General features: G+C 45.2%; 1 protein-coding gene across 9 annotated transcripts in view; it reads right to left on the bottom strand.

The window, feature by feature from the left end:
• HIPK2 (homeodomain interacting protein kinase 2) overlaps positions 1-23,220 on the bottom strand; it is a 217,894-nt gene extending 194,674 nt beyond the window's left edge. For 4 of the 9 annotated variants that reach the window (XM_039472633.2, XM_074379005.1, XM_039472636.2 and 1 more), the window contains exon 1: positions 22,826-23,079. In XM_039472633.2, the coding sequence (XP_039328567.1) occupies positions 22,826-22,844 (19 nt within the window). In that variant the 5' untranslated portion in view covers positions 22,845-23,079. Of the gene's footprint in view, positions 1-7,151; positions 17,150-17,391; positions 22,555-22,825 lie in introns of those variants that run through there. The other 5 variants (XM_039472635.2, XM_039472638.2, XM_074379004.1 and 2 more) reach the window with 4 other exon arrangements.
• Between the last annotated feature and the right edge of the window lie 1,101 nt (positions 23,221-24,321).

The following is a 24,321-nucleotide window of genomic DNA, read 5'->3' as shown; positions in this document are numbered from 1 at the left end:
TTTGTGAACCCAACAGAACAAAGTGCTAAGGGCCTGGGAACACGTCATGGCTTCTTTACACAAATCACCAAAACTTCCTCTGCCTCAGGGAAGCCTCTGGGGGCAGTGGGAAGGGAGTTGGAAGGGAGAGGAGAGACCAGGTGGAGGACTTTCCAATACGCTCTCTTGCTGCACAGGAAACAGGTGATACGGCTTCTTGGAGATCACACAGTAAGTCTCTGATTCTCTGACTACAGCCTGGATGGTTCACATGGGCGACAGATACCACCAGGGCACAGAGATCTCCATAAACACTTTTAAAACAACATGCGTTGGGTGGTCTTTCTGTTCAGAACCCGGCCTCTCAGGGAAGACGGCCTTACTTCTGGCAGTGGGGGAGTCGCACATCCTGGTCAGTTTAACTCAGCTGGGGCTCATCCTCTTCTGTCATCAATGACTTGACTTGGGCGCTGGCACACGCCACCAGCCTGACCAGTGAGATGTGAGGGAGGTCTGCAGGAAGCTTCGGAAAAGGTTTTCTTGCTCTAAAGAGATGCTCTTTTTTTCCCGTGGACACTGTGGAGCTGGATGTGATGCCTAGATCTGTGGCAGTCCTCAGACCAACATGCCACGGACCATGGGCCAGAAACACAGACAGAACCTCAGTTCTTTCTAGCCAAGCCTGGAGCTGACGACCTCAGAACTTCTTGTTCACCAGACGGTCAGTTTTCCCTCTTGTTTACACACTGTGCTGGTTTCTGTCCCTTGCAGCTAAAAGCATCTTAACCAGTATCTACTAATAAACAGTCCAGGAAACAAATAACCATCTGTTTTCTACATTCCTACTCTCTCTGAAGAGAAACAAGGTCTCCTGAGCAAACAGGGAAAAGCCCCACCTAACTCTTTACCCAGTTCTGCCATTCTTCCCCCTCGATGGAACTGTAAACACACTCAGAACTACTAACCTCTGTCAGAAGAGGCCTTAAAGGTGCTCTGATCCCACATCCACATTCTGCTGGATCCCAGTCTCCCGCAGTCCCCTCACAAGGCGCCATCCTAAATACCTCCAGCACCGAAGACATCGTGGGTCCCAGGGCTGTCCACGTGTGGCGGGCTTCAGTACCACGTCCTTCCTTAGCGCCTGATGGAAATCTGCTTCCTGTGGCTTTCCAACCATTGATGCCGGTTTTACCCACGGCTACCTTCTTCTACCCAGCTGCCCTTCAGGTACTGCTTCTATCGCATACAGCTTAATTCTCATTATTAGAATTCCTTTCAGACAAATGTTTTCTTACAGGAAACGCATATTCTTTTGAGCCATGTTCTATCTTCCCCATCTCTCAGGCTCAGACAGAAAAATCAATCTGTCCCATTTAACCAATGAATGAATGAGTCAGTCAATCAACCAATCAATCAATCTCCCTCTCTCTTTTTCCTATCCCCAACACAAACATGTCTAATGATATAAGGGTAATAATAATGTTAGGAGTCACATATTTTGAAAGAAAATTGGGGCAATATAAAAATCCAATATTGTCAATCTCAAAATCCGTGGATAGTGTCCAAAAGTCTCCTGCAAACACACACACGTGTGCGCACACACGATCTGACTTAATTAAAATACCTTTCTTCAAACACTGACATTAAAGAGAAATAATGATTTCTTCAATATTATTTTTCTGATATTTAATTATTTCCCTTTTCCTAAAAAAGTATGTCAGCTGTGTTCTCTCTCTCTCTTTTTAAAAATTACTAGACTTTATTTATTTATTTATTTATTTATTTGAGACAGAGTTTCGCTCTGTTGCCCAGGCTGGAGTGCAGTGGTGCAATCTCGGCTTACTGCAACCTCTGCCTCCCGGGTTCAAGCAACTCTCCTGTCTCAGCCTCCTGAGTAGCTGGGACTATGGGCACATGCCACCATATCTGGCTAATTTTTGTTATTTTTAGTAGAGATGGAGTTTCACAATATTGGGCAGGCTGGTCTCAAACTCCTGACCTCAGATTATCCACACGCCTCAGCCTCCCAAAGTGCTGGGATTACAGGCGTGAACAACCGTGCCTGGCCAGACTATTTCTGTAGAGCAATTTTAGTCTCACAACAAAACTGAGTGGAAGGTACAGGGCGTTCCCATACCTACCCCCTGCCCTCGTGCATGCTCCAACTACACTCTCTCGTGTCTCCTTCAAGGCAAGCTTGAGACCCAAATCTTAGCTGATAGCACTTTATCGTTAACTGTGATCAGTGTCCACACAACTAGCTTACTAAAGAAGTTTTGGAACACAGCCCTTGGTAAACTTAGAACTTTTAAAATACATATGAACTCATCCATCTCATTCAGAACTCCCTTTTCCCAGGCCCAGAACTTTACCTAACGTCTCACCTCTACCTTAAACATGTTACTAAGTAGTTTTCAATAACAATAGAATCAAGGGGTAAAAATCATCCTCCTGAAAAGATGAGACACAGACACTTAGAGACATGTACCAGCAACTCTCACTCATTCATTTTAATGTAAGAAAAAGGAATACTGACCATCGCAAACCATTATCAGACTAAATTGCTTTTACCAGGCTTTCCGGGAGGAAAAACTCACCCTCTCATTATGTTTCACCTAGGAAAAGACACAAATTAATTTTTATGTGGCAAATCACATTTTAACTTTAAAAAGTAGAGGTGGCCCAGAAATATACTAAATCCAATCATTCATTCAATAAGTATTTACTGAGTACCAAATACTTGCCAGACACTATGGGAGGCACTGGGATCTGGAATTGAAAGCCAGCCTCCTGCCTCATGAAATCTCACGAAAGAGAACTAAATACATATGCAGATCAGCAAATCTGAGCCACAGTGGTACCCTTCACACTCACAAGGATGGCTATCCTAAAAAAGGCCTGCTCCAACATGGGTGAACCTTGAAAACAAGCTAAGCGAAAGAAGCCAGCTGCAAAAGACCATGTATTGTAGGAATCCATTTATATAAACTGTCCTGAATAGAGAGTAGACTAGTGGTTTCCAGGGGCTGGGGGAGGTTGAGAATGGGGGATCACTGCTAATGGGTACAGAGTTTCTTTTTGGGATGACCAAAATGTTGTAAAATTAGATAGTAGTGATGGTTGCACAATTTGTGAATACCCTAAAAACCACTGAGCTATACACTTTGAATGGGTAAATTATGTGAATCATATCTTAATAAAGCTGTCAAAAATACATGTGGAAATAAATAGTCCTCCTATGCAAACAAGAGGAGATAATGAAAGACATTATTTACAAGGATTAACGTAAGAGATGGATATAACCTATACACAGAAAACTTTTATACATTACTAAAGCACACACACACAAAAAGAACACATAGAAAACATGATCTCTGACAGGAAGACTCCACCTGGTGAAGATGTTAATTCCTCCTAAGTAATTTACGGATTTAATGTGATCCCAACGGAAATACCAACAGGTTTCTTTTCTGGAATCCAGAATGTTAGGTCTAAAGTTCATACGGAATAACAAACACAGAGACTAGCCAGGAAAAGGCTGACAGGGAAGAGCAACGAGGGAGAACTAGTCTTTCCAGATATTAAAGGATGACATGAATTTCAATCATTGACAACAGATCAAGCTACCAAAAAACACAGAGTCCAGAAATAGAACCCCAGACCTATAGGAGTTTAGTATATGATAAAGTAGGGATTATGATACTATGGGGAAAATATTAAGTTTTAAAGAAATGCTGTTGGGACAACTGAATATCGAAAAAATATAAAGTTGCATCCAAGCCTCAGAACACACTCTAAAGCAGGGGTCCCCAACTACTCCCCATCCCACCCTAGCCGGGCCGCAGACCCGTACCAGTTCTGGCCTGTTAGGAACCAGGCCACGCAGCAGGAGGTGAGTGGCAGGTGAGTGAGCATTACCGCCTGAGCTCCACCTCCTGTCAGATCAGCAGCGGCATCAGATTCCAATAGAAGCATGAACCTTATTGTGAACTGCACATGCGAGGGATCCAGATTATGCGCTCATTATGAGAATCTAACTAATGCCTGATGATCTGAGGTGGAACAGTTTCACCCCGGAACCATCCCCCACTCCAGTCCATGGAAAAACTGTCTTCCAAAAAGCCAGTCCCTGGGGCCAAAAAGGTTGGGGACTGTTGCTCTAAAAGAAACACCAAATGCACCGAGATGTAAATAGAAAAAAAAAAAATGATATTACAAAAGTACCCAAAGGAACTGAAAAACATGAGACAGGCAAAGTCTCTCTAACTTTGACTAAAATACAAACGCCATAAAAAAAAAATTGACTACATAAAATTAAAGAGACTTCCAAAGGGCAAACCACTACCACTAAGTGAATCAAAACATACACGATCAACCGGAAAAAAAAAAAATGCAACTCATAGCAAAGACAATATATAAAGCGCTTTCAGAATAAAGAAGAAAAAGACCAACAACATAGTGGGGAAAATGTCTGAAATTCAAAACACAGTCCACATAAAAATCAACACAAAATGACATTTAAATAGATGAAAATATGCCCAACCTCACTTATAATAAAAGAAACATAAATTAAAACTATAACAAAATACCATTTCTCACCTACCAGCAAAAATCCAAAAGTTTGACAACAGATTCCATGGGTGGACATTCTAGGGAAACAGGCACTTTCACATATTGCTTGCGTGAGCAAAATATGGTACAAACCCTAAAGAAAGAATTTGTCAATAACTTTAAAAGTGACAGATGTATCTGTCCTTTGATTATATAATCCCACTTCTAGGGTTTCATTTTGCAGATGCATCTACGCAAGTATTCAATGACATGTATACCAAGGTATCTATTACAGGTGATTGGTAAGAGCAGAGGATTAGATACAATCCAGGATTATGGTGTTGTGCCATCATCACACATGAACAAAATGGAGTACTCTTATAAAAAAGACTGAAGATCATCTCTATGTACAAATACGGAGAGTTCCAGAATGTATTAAGAGAAAAAAGTTAAAATGTAGAATAACAGACTATATGTGTTATGTTACCCTTTGCATAAGAGAATAAGAACACACCCATACACACACTGGAATGTGTAAAAATGAAAGACTCACGGGGTTAGGCTAAGAAAAATGGTTATCTACGATGGAATGAAGTTCACGGGCTCATCTGCAGAAACAGAAATAATAAAAAAGAAAAAAGTTCACAGGGTAAGACTGCATTGTGTATACTTCTCCGTATTGTTTAATTAATTATTTTACCTTTCCAATTTCAAAAGAAATGTAGAGAAAATGATTTAACAATTTTTCACTTACCTGTCATCTAGATTCAACATCTACATAGTTTTGACATTTCAGCCATGTAATGCATTCCCTATCTTAAAAAAGCTGCATTCAAACATTTCCTAAACTGAAAGGAAACTGAACGATGTGAGCCTAACCATACATCAAACTGGCATACTCTCTGAGGAAGAATTTACTTTTAGGAATTTTAGAACACAGTATTTTTAATACATATCCTTAGTGGAATGCATTTTAGGAAGAAAACAAAAATTACAAAGAAGTATTAAACTTTCCTCTGTAGTTTCATATCGGTAATAATATAAATATTTGGTATTTTGAAACTATAGTCTTTACATTTGTAGGTTAAAGAAAAAGATTTTTCCATACCATAAAAAGGGAGTTAAAATAATTATTAAGGAAAGTGAGAATACAAGGATTTTAAAACTAAACTGGACATGTCCACCTGCACTCTTAATTTTTAACAGTATATAGTTTCCAGCTTTGTCCATTGAAATTCTCTAGAAACAAGTCACCTCTGTAGCAATAACCACCCCTAATACCCTGATTATAGACCCTAATACCATTGTCTAACACCACTGAAAACTACAAGATGAGCTTGGGGCATTTTGTTTTCATGAATCAAGACAGCTTTTCAAGATCATAGAAGTTCTGTCAAAAGGTCACAGGAGCTGGCTGAAGGGGTCTCACTGCCCAAAAGTTATAACAAAAGAGTACTGATTATAACACACCAAATCAATAGAAATCCATGAATGTATCATGTTAGAAAGAAAGACAGAAAAAAAACTTTGTCACTACTCGAAGTGGTTATTAAACTCTTTACTTTGAAAGCTAATGGGGAAAGGGAAAGCATTAGCAGAGATCCCGCCTTTCCAACGGGAGGGAACCACGTTTCAGGGTAACCAGGCAGCCCCAGTCAGTGTGGGAAAGCTCTATTTTATAGAAGAAATGAGAGCATTAGAGAAACACTTCACAAAACCCAAGGAAGGTATGGTCCAGGCAAGAATGACCACTGGGTACAAAAGCATTAAGTAAATGATCTGTATGCCAAAGTTATACCACACAAGTCACTTGCTGGCCTCTAGGGGGAAAGCGTAACCGTATAATTGTGGGTTCAGGCTGCCACAGCCCTAGACCAGGGGTCAATCTCAGCATCCCCAGGAGTGGGTCTTTTCAGTAACAGCAAGTAAAGTACACTGAATCAGCTTTGGTGAGGTTTAGTCAAAGACAATGAACTTGAATCCTGTCAGCCTTTCAATATAGGAAATCAGAGGATGGAGAAATAAGCCTAACCCCACCATAAGGAAGCAACCTCACACATCTAGCAGGTCAGAGGTTCTGCAGGTGAGACCAGCAATGAGTCTGCTGCTTCAATCACAGACTGCGCTGGATTAAGAGACTAAAAGAAAGTTACAACAAGACACAGGGCATGGTACTCGACTAGATGCTGATTTCGACAAACCAGCCTCGAAGAATATTTGAGGGCCAGTTAGGAAATTGGAATCAAAACCAGGAATTAAAGGAGATGAACTTTATTGAATACAAAGTTAGAGATTGTTGTCAAAAAAAACAAAGCAGATGACAGAACTGCAATACATCATTTTGGTTAAAAAAAGTGTGCAGACATCTACGCATACAAAGAGACCTAAAATATGCAACAGTGATCATCTCTGGAGGGAGGGAGAGAGAGAGAGAGAGAGAGAGAGACAGACAGACAGACAGACAGACTGTGTGTGTGTGGTATGTTTTGCTTGCGTTTATTTTCTAATTTCATATTATTAGAAAATGTTGTTTCTGTACTAAATACATTAAAAAGAAGTTACATAAGGCTTTGGATTTTACCACCAATCTACAGAAGGTCATCTTAGAAATGATCTGTTACCTTTCTAAAATATGCTAAGTGGCCTGTCCATCAGTGGCATGGAGGATTCCTAGAATGTATTGGGAACAATTCCCAAGTTGGAACTTCGTTGCTTGGATGACTCTGACAAATCAAAGATTTCTTCCCCAGATGGCGGCAACACTGTAAAAGCAACAACAACAACAACTAATATCAGAGAAAGTCTAAGAGAGATGAGGTGATGGTCTGAGAAAAAATGAGAGCAAAGTCCATTTTAAAGAGGGGTGCTGAAATGCCTCCTCAAGCCAACTTCACCCCCAACTTCTTCTTGTGAAAATGTTACCAGCGAAGTTCCAAAGCTCTAGAGGAAAAGCGAGACCAGCAAGGACTGAATGCAGCATTCAAGTCTCAGGGGGAAAAACTTAACACCAGATACACCTGGTGGCAGAGTGTCTGTCTCAGAATCACGCTTTGACAATAAAGACACACATTCACACCCCTTTACAAACTCACCTATCAAGATGCCTTTTGCTTTCAATCATCACTGTCAATTTTTGAAGATAAACTATACACTCCAAAAGGGTGGTCATTTTGTCTATTGCAGTTTCATACAAAAATCTGTATGAACAAAAGCATGTTGCACAATCCTTCACTGATTTGCCAAGTTTTCAGAAGTGTCTACTGTGTGTGACGGTAACGGGGTGGAGAGCACAGAGACAGCCACAGATGCATTTCTATCTTCACGGAGCTTGCAGCCTACTGGGGACGGCGGGTGGAAAACAAATACTGCCAAATAAGTGGGTTCCTAGAAATTGTTAAGTGTCATGAAGGAAAAGAAGGGGGTGCTCTGAGATGAGATGAGGGGAATCTGATTTACACTGGAAGATCAGGGAAGGCCTCCTGGAGGAAGTGACATTTGAGGTGTGACCACAGAGGGTGCAGGAATTAACCAGGCTGCCAGGCAGGAGAGCATTCCAGGAAGGGAAGACGGTTGTGTGGGAAAGGGTGCTGAAGCAGGAAACGGCTGGAAACAGTCACAAAACTGAAAGAGGCCAGGATGGGGCAAACGGAGGGGAAGACTGGCGGCCAGGGGGATCAGAGAAGCAAGCCAAGACTGTGCCATGACCCACGCTGTTCAGGATGCAGGGTTTTCTTCCAAGTGTGATGGGAGGCAGTTGGACATCTGAAGTGGAATAGTGGCAGGATCTAATGTGCACTTAATACCACTATGGGAAATTGGCTGGGGAATGTCAACAATAGGCATGGGGGGGGACAAGTCAGGAAGCAGCCAGTCCAGATGAGACATTATGGTAGCTTAGGCTAGCTACGGGGATCCCAACTACAAGCTGGGTGCCACATTCAGACCCAAGTCTGCTGTTAGGAATGAGGCTTTGCTGGAATGCAGTCCCCCAACTCGTGTATGTATTGTCCATGCAGCTTTCACTCTACAACTTGGGTAGCTGTGGCAGAGACCAGATAGCCTGAGACCTGCAAAGCCTCATATAGTCACCATGTGGACCTTTACAGAAAAAGTTTGCCAACCCCCAGATAAGGGGTGGCAGTGGAGACAGAAATGGATGGCTTCATGATAAACTATCGTCATCATTCCTGGATTCCACATTTGCAAATTCACCTACTCACTAAAATGTGTTCACAACCCCAAAGTCAATACTCAGGGCACTTTTCGTCATGCCCGCGCATGCGCGGAGCTGCAAAAAAAGTTATGCCGGCCCACACACACATTCCCAGCTGAGCTCCACCTAGGTGACACTCTGCCTTCCTGTTTCAGCTCTTATACTATCAACAAGTACCCTTTCAACAGTCTAAGTAGTGCCACTTTTTTTTTTTCATTTCGGTGCTTTTTGTTACTGATTTTGCTGTTTAAAAGGGCCTGCAAGCACAGTGCGAAATGCTGCTTAGCACTCCTAAGCACAAGAAGGCTGTGATGGGCCTTATGAGGAATGCACGTGTTAGATAAGCTCGTTCAGGCATGAATTACAGTGCTGTTGGGCATGAGTCCGATGTTAATCAAAACTATACACTAAAATATATTTTTAAACAGAAACACACATAAAACGTCATCACACCAACGTATGCAACGCTATACCAACGTACAACATCCACCAACATACAACATTATTACACGAATGAAACTGATACATTGTATTGATCAGTCAATGGAAATATGACCAGAGGCTCACAGGAACCTAACTCTGTATCTCCCTTAGGAGTAATGACTCAGTATTCACTGATTCAGTGTTCCTGGCGACTTTAGAGAACACAACTATAGTGAATGATGAGAATGGCTACACTTCGGAGGCAAAAATCAATACAATTTGGTGATGGATTAAATGTGAAGTAAGACATCGTCAAGGATGACTCTGGGTTTCTGATGTGAACTACTGGGTGAGAGAAGGTGCCGTTTATGGAAATAAAGAAATCCAGAACGTAAGTATATTTCAGGGGGTGGACCAAAACTTTTCCTTTGGAAGTGTTAAGGATGAGATCCCTATGAGATATCCAAATAGTGAAGTCCAGTAGATTTGATGGCTTTACGACTCTGGAGCTCAGAAGAGAAGTCTAGGTAAAGATACAACTTTAGGCATCCCTAACAGAAAGAGGTAGCGTTGAAAACCTGGGAATGATATGTCGCCTGCAGAGAAGGGCAGAATGACAGGAGGGCCCAGGCCTGAGAGCAGCACCCAAACAGGTGGGTTAACTAAAATCTTCATCTTGGTGGTTTGATTTGTTTAATATAAAAGTATTATACTTTAGGCCAGGTATGGTGGCTCACGCCTGTGATCCCAGTACTTTAGGAGGCCGAATCAGGCAGATCATCTGAGGTCAGTAGTTCGAGACCAGCCTGGCCAACATGGTGAAACCTCATCTCTACTAAAAATACAAAAATTAGCTGGGCATGTAATCCCAGCTAATCAGGAGGTTGAGGCAGGAGAATCACTCGAACCCAGGAGATGAAAGTTGCAGTGAGCCGAGATTGTGTCACTACACTCAAGCCTAGGTGACAGAACGAGACTCTTGTCTCAAAAAAAAAAAAAAAAAAAAAGAAAAGAAAAGAAAAGAAAAGAAAGAAAAGAAAAAGAAATATTATACTTTGGAGAAAAAAATAACCTGCTGATGTATCTAGAACCCAACAGATGTTCTCACCCCTTGACCTAGTAAATCTACTTTGGAGGACTTATCCTAAAATCCAGACAAAACTCAATGTTACATAGAATTACACTGAGGAATAACTCATGACAGTACAACTGGAAATAACCTTAGCATTTGGGGAATGTTTATACTGACAAGACTAATAATACTTTCCTCTGTGAGTTCATCTAAAGATTCTAATCTTAGAAATTTCAACTCCTCCAGAGGTTTAATAAATATCCACTTTCATTTCCTTTGAGCTTTTTTTAAAAGGTGGAATATTTGCCTTTATCTGCTAAAACGCAAGCTGCTTCAGGGCAGGAGTTTTATCCATTTTGCTCAATGCTGTACACTTGGCACCTAGTAGAGGCCCCAGAACACTGAATGTATTTAGAACCTATTTTTGTCAAGTTTCAGGTTTTAATCAGGTAGAATTTATGTTGGTGTAATGATGTGAGATGATGATACCCACTGAGATTTTTTGAATCACTCTCATGCTGTCCCATTCCCATTCAGCTAATCAGCTTTCCTTTCCCCATGGCCACACGGCACCTACTCCGTCATCTGGTAAATGCTCTCAGACTATGGAACCTGAAATCTGGCTCCCCTCTTCTGCCCCACGCATGGGTCTGTCAAGTGTTGTGCCATATTTGAAGCATTATGGTTTAATGCTGGATAGAGCTAACCCCTTCACTACTCTTATGGTCCATGCCTAACCTATGTCTACCACCTTATCTTTTAAGAAAAGCAACAGAAATTGGTCTCTCAAGTTTCAAAATACTTATCCCGATTTTGATTGAAGCAGAGACCATTCAGACTTGAAGAACCAACATAGTCACAAGTTTCCCCTCTCATCTGGAAGGGATGGGTTAGACTCTCCACTGTGCACCTGGTGGTCAGGGGCCAGCTCGGACCCAGAATGCCTGGAGTGGGTCCCATCTCTGCACTCAGGAGCTGCTTCACCTTCCTGTGCCTCTGTGTAATGCTGTGGAAGTGGAACTTCCCTTAAGCATTACTATAGGGATTCAATGGACTCACATATGTAAAGCCTTAGCACAGAACTGGCAGTAGCAAGTGTGCGGTAAGTATTAGCTGTTATGATCATCTTTCCATAATACGGTTTTCCTTAGAGGTCTCAGTAAGAGTATTTCTGAGTCTTTGATCTGTTTTGTCTCAAATGGGACTCGTGGCTTGGCTGCCCTCTACCACACTCCTACATGCCAGCCACAGGTCTGCGTGCTGTACGCTCACCACCTTACTTAACCGTTTAATGAACAGGACAAATGGAACAAGAGTGTCGCAGAAATCTGTGTTAGCGCGTTTGGTCTCCAGCTTGACTGCCTCTTCCCCAAGGATCCCAGATCCTTCTTACTGGAGTCAGTCTTGCACCCCTTGCTGTACATGGCACAGATCACTCTAACTTACCTGCGAGAATCCGGGTGGCCTGCCAGTGAAGATAAGGGCATGCACTGGCGTCAAGTGGACTCAGGTTCAAGCTCTGGCTTGTTATGAGGCCTTGCATATGTTATTTCATATCTCTAAGCCTCAATTTCCTCCTCTGTAAATGGAGAAAATCATAGAGTTCTTAAATATTAGTTAATTATAATGTATTATTATTGTGAGGATGACAGTTGGCCCATTTTATTCTGGGGCCCCAAGACCAAACTGGATGAACTACAGACCAGCTGGCTCTGGATGAACAAGCAAAAGTGGCTCCTGCACTTTCTGATCTTCCCTGAGAAGATGTGGAGGCAGATGAGAGGAGAGGCAGGCGGAAGGCTGGATCTGCACGTGCCTATAGCTTCTGGAAGTCACGGCTACAAAAGGCAATAGAGTTGCAAAGAATGCTAATGTCAGGCCCTGACTCTCTCACATTCAAGAAAAGCTTTCATCAAAACAACCACCATCGGATTTTCAATATTTCTGACTTTTCGTTCTGAATGTACTCCTCTAAAACAATGGTCCTCAACTGGAAATGCGAATTCTCAAGCCCCACCACAGACCTACTGAATCAGAGACTCTGAGAGTGAAACCCAGCAATCTGTTGTAACAAGCCCTCCAAGGAACTGAAGGGCACAGAGGTTGGAGAACCACTTCTTCCAGACAGTCCCTTACACAAACACCCCAAAGAAGGTTCCATATGTACCTCTACTTAGACCTTCATACCTACAAGTAAAACAAGGCAAATTCGCACTCAAGCAACACAGTCATAGAATACACAGGTAGGTGAGGGAGCCTGGCTCTGTGAGCAGACAAGTGGGAAAAAATAAATAGGTGGAGGCAGAGAGGAGAGACACCATCAAAGAAGGATGGCAGGAAAAGACATATAAGGCAGTGGCTGAAACCCACAAAACACAACAGCTGTCAGCGTTACCAGGTTCTCTGTCAGGTTTCACCAGCAGAAGGAATATACTGGTTACTGAGCTACCTTGGCAAGCAACAGGAAATGGGTCAGTTTCATCAACTATGCTTTAGGAAGCAATTGTATGTATGAGACCAAGGTTGAGGAGGGAAAGGAGAGCTGAGGATGCAGAAATACAACCACCAGCCATATAAACAGGAAACATTTTGAGCTGCCTTTGTGGCTTAAGTTTTTGAAACAAGGTGTCCCCTTATCAATACCGCCTTTAGGACAGGGCAACGAGGGCTCAAGCCCTGAACCTCATTTGGTCAGGGCCCGAGCTCACCCCTCCCCAAGGGTCTCTTGGAGACCAGGCTCTGGGTCCCTGGAGCCATGAGATTCCCTGTCTAAAAGGCTTCATGCCTGCTTCCAGGCCCTTTCCCAGGGCCTGTGGGTATGCATGTAGACCTGGAAGGTGGCCAAGAGGCACCCGTAGGTCCAAGGGGAGGCAGGAGTGGTGGTGGCTTGGACACACAAGATGAGGAGTAGAGAGAAAACTGGGTGTATGGCACACTCTTCACACTCTTCACCCAAGACCCACAAACGTCAAGGCAAGCTCACCCCCTAGTTTGTGTCTTAAAAGCATGAAGGTCTGAGTGTTCGCCTAATTTCAAAGGCTGCTCATCTGGACTGAAATGCTTCCCAGGCAGGTGGAGAGTAGCCCCAGGCAGAGACTACAGCAACAGGAGCCTATCGTGGGTCAAACTGTCATGCCTGGAAACAAGAGGTAGGGCTGAAGTTTTGGTGATGTCAAAGAGATAGGACTTTAAACTGTACCTTGGAAAATTAGTATTTTTTTTTTAAAGGTGCCTAATGACTTAAAAGTGCTTTGAGGTTCTGTTAAAATCATCAGGATTGTGCTGACTTCTCTCCTGTGATTTTGGCTGTTGTTAGTATAAGGAGCTCATGGTGACAAGCTGCAAAGTTTCTCAGGGAATTACAAAGAACCACGGAGGGCCCTGTGGCCTTGCTTTTCTCGGGAAACAGGGAACCACTCCCTGCAGGAGGCGCTCAGGGCAGCACTGTGGGCTGCAAGGGGACCAGGCGAACCAGAACGCAGGAGCTCCCGTATGCGTCTGGGGAAAAAGTGGCTCTGACAGCCTGGTAGGAACCACTGTACCTGAAGCCCCACCTCGCAGTGCAGCCTAGCGAAGCTCCGTCTGGCATTCTGGAGTATTCTGGGGCTTCTGTGTACATTGCTACAGGGAAAGCCGGAGAAGAGCCCTAGCTCTGTTCCTCCGGCACACGTAACATTGGGGCAGCCTCTTTATTGCTCTGGCCTCAGATTCCTCATGTGTCGAAGACCAACTATTAATGCACGAAAACCCCACCAGGGTTATACCAGGACCCAGTGGGATCCTGTAAAATGCATGTGAGCCTACAAAAAGAGCCAGCAAGTTTTCCTGATCCTAGATCACTGCTGTAAGCATGGGGAGGAAAGCAAAACAAAACCAACATTTATTGAACCCCTGGACTGGGCAAGCCGACAAATGCTCCATGCGTGTTCTCCTGCACCGCCCGGAGAACAGCCCCGCCCCATCTCCACGGCCGCCTCCCGGCATGGCCCACCCCTGGCTGTCTGGTTCCTTCTATTATACCCAGGCCAGTAAAAATTACCTTGTTCAAGTATCATTCTGATAATATCGGTCCCCTTCTCCACACCACAAAATGTCTCTTGAATTAGATCCCCTTTTAAACCTTTTAACAACTGATCCCAAACACTTACGATTCTCATCTGCTAGTCTGTTTTGTGCTTACCACTCCAGCCAAGCAAAAATTACTTTGCAAATGAATTCCATTATGTACTCTGCTTATTCACCTTGTTAAGCCAACACAAGAGCTTTGCCTGTTTCTGTTGTCTCTTTCTATAGGAATACCTCATTTATCCGACCTCCTTGCAAAGAAGCTATCCACATAATTGATCTACAAAAATTAATTTCCCTCTCTACCAGAAACTTAACCATTTAAGCAGCCTTAAATCCTTTGGAGTAAGTCACTGTAACAGGCAAATGAAAGAATTTCTTTAACCACTGACTAATGGAAACATTTCTGTAATACATTAGAGAACCTCCCAGGCTCAGTGAACAGAACATAACGAACACCGATGAATCTTTTCCTGATGCTGCAGGTCACACTGAATGAATAATAGTAATGACACAGTGCTGGAGCTGCAGAGGTAACTGGTTCAGGGGAAAAGGCCGAAAGCAGGTGTGCATTCTCTCTTGATGCTCCTTCTCCCTGCCACGAGTTCCCCTGGCGCTTACTTCCCTCCAGAAGTCCCTGTTATCCGCTCATATTCTGGTGAGTAGATGCCGTGACACAATTCAGGAAGGTATGATTTGCTGTCTTTCTGGACAATTTCAAAAATGTATACGCTGGTTTTTGTCACAGCCCTATAAATCTTTCATGAGATACAAAATAAACAAATTTTTAAAGAACACATTTCCACAATCAGCAATCAGCTGGAGTTTTCCGAATCTCCCTGCCCTGTGACTTTAAAAATTTCTTTAATTTAATAAAATCTTAGCATTATAACCCTGTGACTTTTAACAGAAATCCAGGCACAAACATCATTAAAATTTGCTTCTTTAGTGCTATGAAACTATGTTCTATATTGTATAGAGCTGGCATGACTGGGCACTCTTTTTTTTTTTTGAGACAGAATCTTGCTCTGTTGCCCAGGCTGGAATGCAGTGGCCCAATCGCGGCTCACTGCAACCTCTGCCTCTTGGGTTCAAGTGATTCTCCTGCTTCAGCATCCTGAGTAGCTGGGATTACAGACATGCACCACCATGCCCAGCTAATTTTTGTATTTTTAGTAGTGATGGGGTTTCACCATGTTGGTCAGGCTAGTTTCAAACTCCTGACCTCGTGATCCACCCGCTTCAGCCTCCCAGTGATCACTCTTCTTATCATAAGCCCTTGGATGAATCGTTTTATTTGGGAATAATGATTCCATAGGTTGAATCAACAGGGAAATAGTATGAAGGAAAGTGGTAAAAATACACAAACAAATCCTTTTTTCATCAAAATGCAAATCTGTAACTGTGTGGGGCCAGAAGTGCCTTTGCAGTCAATGTTAATGGAAGGTTCTATGGTGATCTCTCACTGTGGATGGAGAGAAAAATGCCTGTGTCCACTCACATATTAGACTGCATTCTTTCTGTGCCAAAGGTTTTTATAAAGTTGACAGCATTAACACATGCAGGACAATCAACCAATCTTACTTCTGCTTAAGCACAGTGGCATTTAACTGATCAGAACCTACTAAGACAAAAAGAAGTTAGGCAAAAATTGTTCTAACAGACTATTTTCAAAAACACTACAAATTTCTTCAATACTGTGTTCCGAAATAAGTGGCTATAAAACCACGAAGTTATTTTGCAGTTTTAAAGGTTTGCTGACTTTTTTTTTTTTTTTTTTTCTGGCAACCATTTTACTAGCTTGCTTTCTAAGGGTAAAGATAGCCGTCAGGAAAAACACAAGTTGCAGTGATATCGTTCATTGCATCTTCTGCATTTTCCATTGGCTTTAGACCAAAGAGAAAGCGCAATATCCTCTAAAAGTCTGGTCTGTAACCACTCTCATAAACACCTAGCTCACTCACCTTGGAGAACCTGGTAAAACAGGTCGGGCATTGGCTGACTCAGAATGTATAAAGAATTTGACAAACTGTCCTTTCTAAACGTGAATGACCTGACAGTGCTCTGAACCATCAAGACTCTACTGTGTGCCCACTCTTCGTTCAAGTGTAGTTCAAGTTTTTATACTTAGGGCCTCTGCATTCTGCTTGTCAAATTGGCAGGAGATAATTAAGCAAGGGTCTAAAGAGTTGGAAGAAGAGAGGTGACATGCAAAGCCATCAGTGGAGTCAAGCAGAAGGTGGCTTTGTTGGGGCGATGGATGCCAGACACAAGTACAAGAAAACTAAAGACTCAGGGCCAAAATGAATGCGAGCTACAGATGAGTCACCAATCCAGAGCTGTGTAAGTTATAACTTAGATGCATTAAAAGGAACAATCAATTCCACAAATATTTATGAAGCGCCTACTAGGTTTAAGGAACTGCACAGCTATTGTAGGGGATACAAAGATGAATCAGACATAGTTCCTGCCCTCCAGGGGTTCACAATGATGCAAGAACCCTGAAGTCGTTTTTCTCGTATATGCCATACTAATGAGAACATTATTAAAGAGCTATATTCAGTTTTAACTGCCACCATTTTTTTTAAATACGGAGAAACTAGAGAGAGTTCAGAGGAGAGAGAGGAGATGCTTTCAGTGACACAAAACAGGCTCTGTGAGGAAAAAGCTAAAGGGACCCACTTATTATCTTTAAGTATATGAAAGGTTTTAGAAAAAGGAATTGAGTAAACGAAAACAAGTTTGAATGACAGCAGGCAAGATTTCAGCCAGGCCCAGGAATTTCTTGATAATCAGGTTAATAGAATACTGGAAATGGTCACTCAGGGAGTTCCAACTGCCCTTTCCTGGAAAAAGAAAAAAAAAAATAATGAATTGACAATTTCAAGTCATGGACATTCACCTTCCTGAAGATGGGGGTAAACATTATCTCCGTCAAGGTCTTCAGCTCTGGGGCTCTATGCTCCTGAGGCTGGGCCATGCTTTTCTTTTTCCACAATACCCTGAATGATCTGCTCTGGGTAAGTAGCCACTAAATGCTTCGGAGTGACCGCCCAATCTATATCCCCACCAAGTGCCATACAACTACCTGGAATACAAGGTCCCATCCAGACAGCAAGGCTGGGATCAATTCTCCAACAGCCACGTATGATACAAGAGTCCACTTGCAAGAGAGCCTACGACACCAAATATCACAAACAAAAATCTCTGAGAACTTGTGTAAATTAGAAACATATTTGCATTTGCAAGGGTATAAAACTGAAGTCGCAAACAGAGAAAGACTGGATCTTCTGCAAGTTAAAGATGTTAATATCCAAGGACATTTCTAGGAAAGCTTGTAATGAGTATGTTCTGCACTCAGAAACATTTCTGAGTCCACGTAGAGAAAATACTTCAAGAGAAAACAGGAAAACGGGGTCTTCTTGTTCTTCTTAAATTTTATTTTATTTTGAGACAGAGTCTCACTCTGTCGCCCAGGCTGGAGTACAACGGCACGATCTCGGCTCACAGCAACCTCCGCTTCCCAGGTTCGAGCAATTCTCCTGTCTCAGCCTCCCAAGTAGCTGGGATTACAGGTACCCACCACCAGGCCCAGCTATTTTTTTTCTTTTTGTATTTTTAGTAGAGATGGGGTTTCACCATGTTGGCCAGGCTGGTCTCAAACTCCTGACCTCAGTTGATCCACCTGCCTTGGCCTACCAAAGTGTTGGGATTACAGGCATGAACCACCGCACCTGGCTGAGTCTTCCCCTTCTATCTGAAGAAAACATAGGCATGCCAGAAGTATGAACTGCAACAAAAAAAAAAAAAAAGGGAAGAAAAAATTCCATCTTGAGACAGACCCACAGTCTAGTGAGTTATGCTTAAACGTTCTTTCACTTCCCCCAACCCATAGAGTTGAGGACAGGGACCAAGATTTTGTCATTTCTACAAACCCAGAACCTGCCACAGGACCTGGCACACAGCAGGTCCTGCATAACTGTTTGCTGAATGAATGCATTAAAGATGGGTCCTTGTCTATCAAGAGTGGGGAGCACATGAGGTCACGTGGGCAGAGGGTGCAGCGCGGTGCACAGCACAGAGTCAATATGGCCTACATCACAGTGACTGCCGTGACCCTCAGGCATCTGGGTTTCTTTTAGAGCAAAAATAAAGACCTTTCTATACTCTAGGTTTTTCCTATTCTTTTTCCCCCAACAGGGAATTGCCATACGAAATGGAACTCTTGCGAGTTTGGGCCTTTTAAGTTCACATCCCATTGGTGGTTATATAAAGTATGCTGCCATTATTCTGAAGCCCGTCATTGATACCAACCCAAAGTCCTTGAATTGTCATCAATAAGACTACCAGAATTCCATGTTCAGAGAACAATAAGAAACGCTCACATATCACACCCTCTTGATCATCCCTACTCTGCTCCATACAAACCTCAAAGGTGGTTCCCCAAGACTGGTCTCTATGGGAGGAAAGGAGAGAACGAGAGAGATGAAGAAATATAAACATAAAACACAAAGAATCTGAGCCGCTGTAACTTACAGAAAGCACCACATTGTCTTTTGTAGGAAAATGATGTTTAATGCATGATGAGGCAGACCCTGGATTGTGGTGGATGAGGAGCCTCCCCTCTGAGAAGGCGCTTGATGAACCACGTCCAGTGCTCCCTCGCCCAGCCAGCTGCCTTGTTAAGGGCAAAGGTTATCTTTCATACTTGGGGATGCTTTCCAAGAGGCACTGCCTCTTGAAAAGTATCCATTTCAGCTGCAGCCCCTGAAACTCTGCCCCAGTAGTTTATTTCCACATTTTCAAGTGGCACAGAAAGCGCCTCTATAGAAGACAAATTCTCTACCTGAAACCAGCAGAAGCTCAATGTGAATAAAGAATCTGGAAAGGTCACAGAGGGGGTAAAAAGAAGGTTCTTTCTTCTATGGCTATAGGGGGTTTATTGTTGCTGGTGCCCAAGCTGGAAAGGGAATTGCAGGAGATTAATAATTGAAATGTTGCTATTATTGGTTTTCTAAACTATTTGTGGGTTATTCTTTCCCTGGAGTCATCATGCCTGTAAGCAGCTCAGAAGACAGAGGGATTTAACACACACTAAGAAAAGGCCTACTACAGCCAGAGACTTTACATGTACTAGTTTCTAATGGAGTTCCTGCACAATCCAATAAAGCTCAATAATAATAATAGTAACAGCTCAGAGAAGTTAAGTAACACGCCCAAAGTCATACAGCTAGATTCAAACTCAGGTTTCTCTGATTCAAGTATCATAGCATGCTGCCTGAAATCAAGGACAAAATTAAGGTATCTTATTCACTACGCAAATGTGGTAAGAAGAAAAGCAATATTTATACTTACTCATTTTTAAAATATAAAACCTAAACACAGGAAGGGATATTTCAGGGCATGTGTCATCAAACTCTGCTAACAGAAGATGTTTCAGAATTTAATTTCTTGGGAGACAACTTGGTAGACAGGCATCTTCAGGTCCATCTGATGATGGATTGCAGCAGGACAGTGTTTGGAAGCCTGTAAAGTGTTCTTTTACATAAGCCAACAGTAATCAACACAGCATAGCTCTTGTAGAGGAAACATAAATAACTTGGAATCTAGGCTCCTCTCATTCAGAACCCATGGCAATATAGACCTTGGTGGTTGGCCTTTGCACTAGATATTGAAAAAGCCTTGCTAAGCAAGTTGATGGAGGAAATACAATCACAAGGCAAATGTTTAACCTTCTAAAGAAAATAAACCTTTTTAAAAGAAGTTCAGTTCCAAATCACCAAAAACAAACGTGCTGTTTATAAACCTATCCTTCAAGCAAGCCCTGGAAGACTGATCACACCTTGCCACCCATTAATTTGTATTATCAAATACACCTTGTTTCAAAAACAGCATTTCTGTCTAAATCTCTGGCAGTTTAGAATGCTCCTTTAATGCATCTGGGCCTTCACCTGGCATTCTGGCCTGATGCAGTAGCACCCCACTGAAACAATTCCCCCTCACGCCATTACACTTTTCCTGAGAAGAATCCTGTGCACTTTTTAGGAGCTCAAAACCCACCAGGAATCCCTCCTCTTGGAGAATTCGACAGGAAAAGCTCTGCTCATTTAACATGCACACAGGGAGTCCACGTGCTCTGATTGAGACGGGAAAAATCAGGTTCCCTGAACCCAGCGGATGTCACCACGGTGGGCGAAAGGAGGTCATCAGAGTCTTGGCACACTCATCACAGTGAGTGAATGTGGGTCCCAGCAATCTAATCCTTGACTCTAGAGGTCACCTGTCCTGAGCATGTCCAACAGTCTCTTTCAAAAACACCCAGACGTGGGCTTTTGGCAGAGTGATGTGGGCTAGTTGAGGTGGGGTGAGAAGGAAGATTAGAAAAAGAATGATAAAGGTGCACAGAGACACACCTGGAACAAAAGGGCACACAGCGCAGGAATAATGAAGAGGGCACGGGGACAAGATGGAGGGAAACCGAGGGCTGAAAAAGGCCACCACGGAGGTCACCTGAGACAGGGAAGGAAGGCTGGCAAATAAAAACAGTTCATGAGACCTTTGAGATCCATGACGGTTCTTAAACATAACACCCTACACACCTGCAGTTCTTTATCTGGCTTAAGGAACTGGAGGAACAATGTAGCAGGAACCGGGAGAGGCCACGTCTCAGCCTCCGGGGCACGGCCTGCATTCCATATGGATTTAGAATGAAAGGGGCAGGAGAAGAACAGTGCGGTTCCCAAGATGGCTTTCCACAAAGTTGACAAAATACATCCCAACTCACATACCCGGTCCCTAGTAACAGGGAAACCAGCCGTTTACTATAGTTCTGAATTCAATGCCAAGTTCCTTCTCTCAACTCACCGAGAGTGTCCAGCAGAGGGAGTCTCAAGGAGGTACTTAATAAAGAGAAAATTGTTTCATTTTAACACTCTAGACAGTGGGAGCATTGACTGTAGCCCCCTCCTGTAGACGCAGATGAACAATGAATGGCCGACATGGGTTCTCCCACATGTTCACATGTCCACCGGCATGTTCTATTCTGAGTGGTGGAGTGATCAGAAATTTCGTTTTGTTTTGTCCAACGGTTAAATGGACCTTGTGTTCTTCAGAATCAAAGAGGAAAGCCCCTGGAATAACATCTCTCTGTTGCCTTCTAAACAGCCCCTTTGTTTCTAAGAGAGTCTGAAAAAAAATATTTACAGTCCATAGGTTATTTACAGCCTCGTTATCCAGGGCCTGACTGGTAACTTTATTCCGGCCAGAAATCTAATTCATTTGGAGCCTTGGAACTAATAACAGATTTTCTTTTCAGATAAGTTTTTTTTTTTTTTTTTTTTTTTTAATCAGCTTCTTATAACAGAGATAAAACTATTAATGCCTTCCCTGTCTCACTGGCCACAACTGTTCTCCGGATTTACAGGCGGATTACACTCCCTCCTCGTGCCCTCCTCTGTGGCACACAAACCCTGTACCCTCTCATTTGCGATTTCACCCCTCAGAATATCCGAACAAAACAGAAAGAAAGGCAGGGAGACCCACGCTAAAAGTATGTGAAGGCTGCGATTTCAATGATTTCACGAGACAAACATTTGCACGATGAAATGACTGAAAAATCAGACACACTTGGGTTTAAAATTCCCCCTACTACAAGCACACAAAAACACATCGAAGTGTAAAAACTTAGTTGATTCTGGGTTGCTTTCTGGCTGGAAGCTGACAGAACGGACCGAAGAGAAACGAAACAGAGTGTGCGAGGCAGACCCACGGCTTCTCCGCCTCGCGTTCTTTTCTTTCTTCCTAAAGGCAGTCAAATGGGGGAAAACACCCCGACACCAGGTGAAGGTGCAACACACAGGTCGACCCAGACCGAGCCAGAAAAACGTCTCCGCGGCTTCCCCGGCTGGAAAACCCAAAGTCCACGTCCCCTTGCACACGCTAATGCGGGGAGATTTTCGCCGGTTTCATTGTTCTGCCTGGCTCTGACATGGACTTTTCATCCCTCTCCTCTCTCCCCACCTAGCCCCGCGCGTTTCGATTCCACGGCCCCCCCCAAAATCGGAGGCTCGCGGAGAATAAAGGAGCGTGGGGTGGGCGCTGAGAGAAATGGGAAGGGGCGCGGGGCGGAGAGCGAAGTGGAAAGGAGGTGCTCCGAGAGGTAGCGTGGGGGGGCGGTGGAGGCTGAGCCGCAGCACCTTCATTTATCGCAAATAAATAAAAAGCACAGTCACGGGTCCGCCTTCCCTGGCGCCCCTGCCCTCCCCGGGCAGCCGCCCACCCTCGCACACGCCCCCTCCCCTCCCGCGCCCCCGGCCCCTCTCCCCGCCCTAGAAACGGGACCCCGCCGGCGCCGCGTCCCGGTCATCTTCCGGGCGCGGGAGGGGGTCGCGGCCCCCTCGGGCCCCGAGTGGGGGCTGGGGCGGGTGCCGGGGGCTGCGGGCGCGGAGCCGCGGGCAGAACAAAGCTGCGGGGGCCGCGGCGGGGCGGCGGGCGCGGGGTCGGCGGGGCCGGGCGCCCCTTACCTTCGTACACGGGGGCCATCGGGGCCGGGGTGTCCGCGGTTCATGGCAACGGGGACGGGAAAGCGGCGCGCGAGCTCGGCCCCCCCAGCCTCAGTCGGAATCTGCCATCTTGAGCCTGTGTCTCCGCTCTCGGCGCAGCCGAGGCCGCCCGCGCCCGCATCACCGCCTCCCGTGGCCGGCGCCGGGGGAGGGGGCCGGGCGCGCCGCCGCCGCCGCCACCGCCGCTGCCGCCCGGGCCCGGCGCGGGGGGCTCGGGGCTCGGGGCTCGGGGCGGCCGGGCGGGCGGAGCGGCCGAGGCCGAGGCGCCGAGCGGCCGCGGCCCCCGAGCGGGTCCGCGGAGGGGCGGGAGCCGGGAGCAGCGCGCGGCCAGGGCCGGCGGGGCTCAGCTCAGCATGGCTGGGCGCTGGGGCTCCGCAAAAGTTGCTGGCGGAGGGGGGCGGCGGGCGGGGGCGGGGCGCGGGGCCGGGAGAGCCACAGGGAGTCCGCGCGCAATCGAGCGCCGATGGCACGGATGCGAGGCGGGGAAGGCCGAGCCGAAGGGCAGAGCCGCGCCGGCGGCCGGAGGGGACCGCGCGGGGAGGGGCGGCACCGCAGCGCGGGGGGACTGGGCGCGGGGCGGGCCCCGGGGAGCCGCTCGGGGGGCTGCCTGGGCCCGACAGGCGCACGGCGCCGAGCCCAGCGCAGCCAAGCCGGTCCGCAGAGGGGCCCCAGAACTTTGTGTGTGTGTGTGTTTGTGTGTGTGTGTGTGTGCGCGCGTGTGTCTGTGCGCGCGCGCGTGTGTGTGCGAGGGTGCGCGCGTGCTGGCCCGGAGGGGAACCGACCCTAAGGAGAGCCCCGGGCTGGCAAAGTGGTTCGCCCATCTCGCAGCCGGTTGGCGCTCGCGGAGGTAGGAGTGGAATGAATGAAGGAAGGAGTGGGAGCGCGCCGTGCTCCCAGGGAGGGCGGGTGAGTGGAGGAGCTTCGGAAAGCCACACGAGGTCAGAGGCAGCAAGCCCTGCAGTGCACGTCGCGGAAAGGCAGCCCCCCGGGTGGTCGCCGGGTTCCTGCTGGAATCTGGCTTCCAAGCCACCCCGATCGTCGCCTCTTGGAGTCTACACTGTCCCGAGCCCACCCCCCTGCCCCCCATCACTTGAATGGGGGCTCACAACTGTCTGGGTCATCGCTTTTCTCAGCGCTCTCTCCGATCAGGGCTTCCGCTAAACATTCTCCAAACTCTCCCCAGCTCGGAGCCTCTCCAGGTGTCTCCCGTATGCTTGGATAGGATGCCCTGCCATCCCCTCCAACTTGGGAAGACCTGTTGAGTCTTCTCTTAGGCAATGTTTTTAAAACTGTGGGTCGTGACACATTAATAGATCATAAAGTAAATGCAGCGGACGGCAATCGGCTTTAAAAAAGAATGAAATGGAACCCAATAGAAAATATTAGAATCCGCTGCCATTAGTAAGGGAAACTATTGTTTCATAAACCTTTTGTTTCAATTATAGGTACTGGACAAG

Source organism: Saimiri boliviensis, chromosome 10, assembly GCF_048565385.1.
Source record: "Saimiri boliviensis isolate mSaiBol1 chromosome 10, mSaiBol1.pri, whole genome shotgun sequence".
NCBI lineage: Eukaryota > Metazoa > Chordata > Mammalia > Primates > Cebidae > Saimiri > Saimiri boliviensis.
This window is presented reverse-complemented; position numbering and strand designations above follow the sequence as displayed.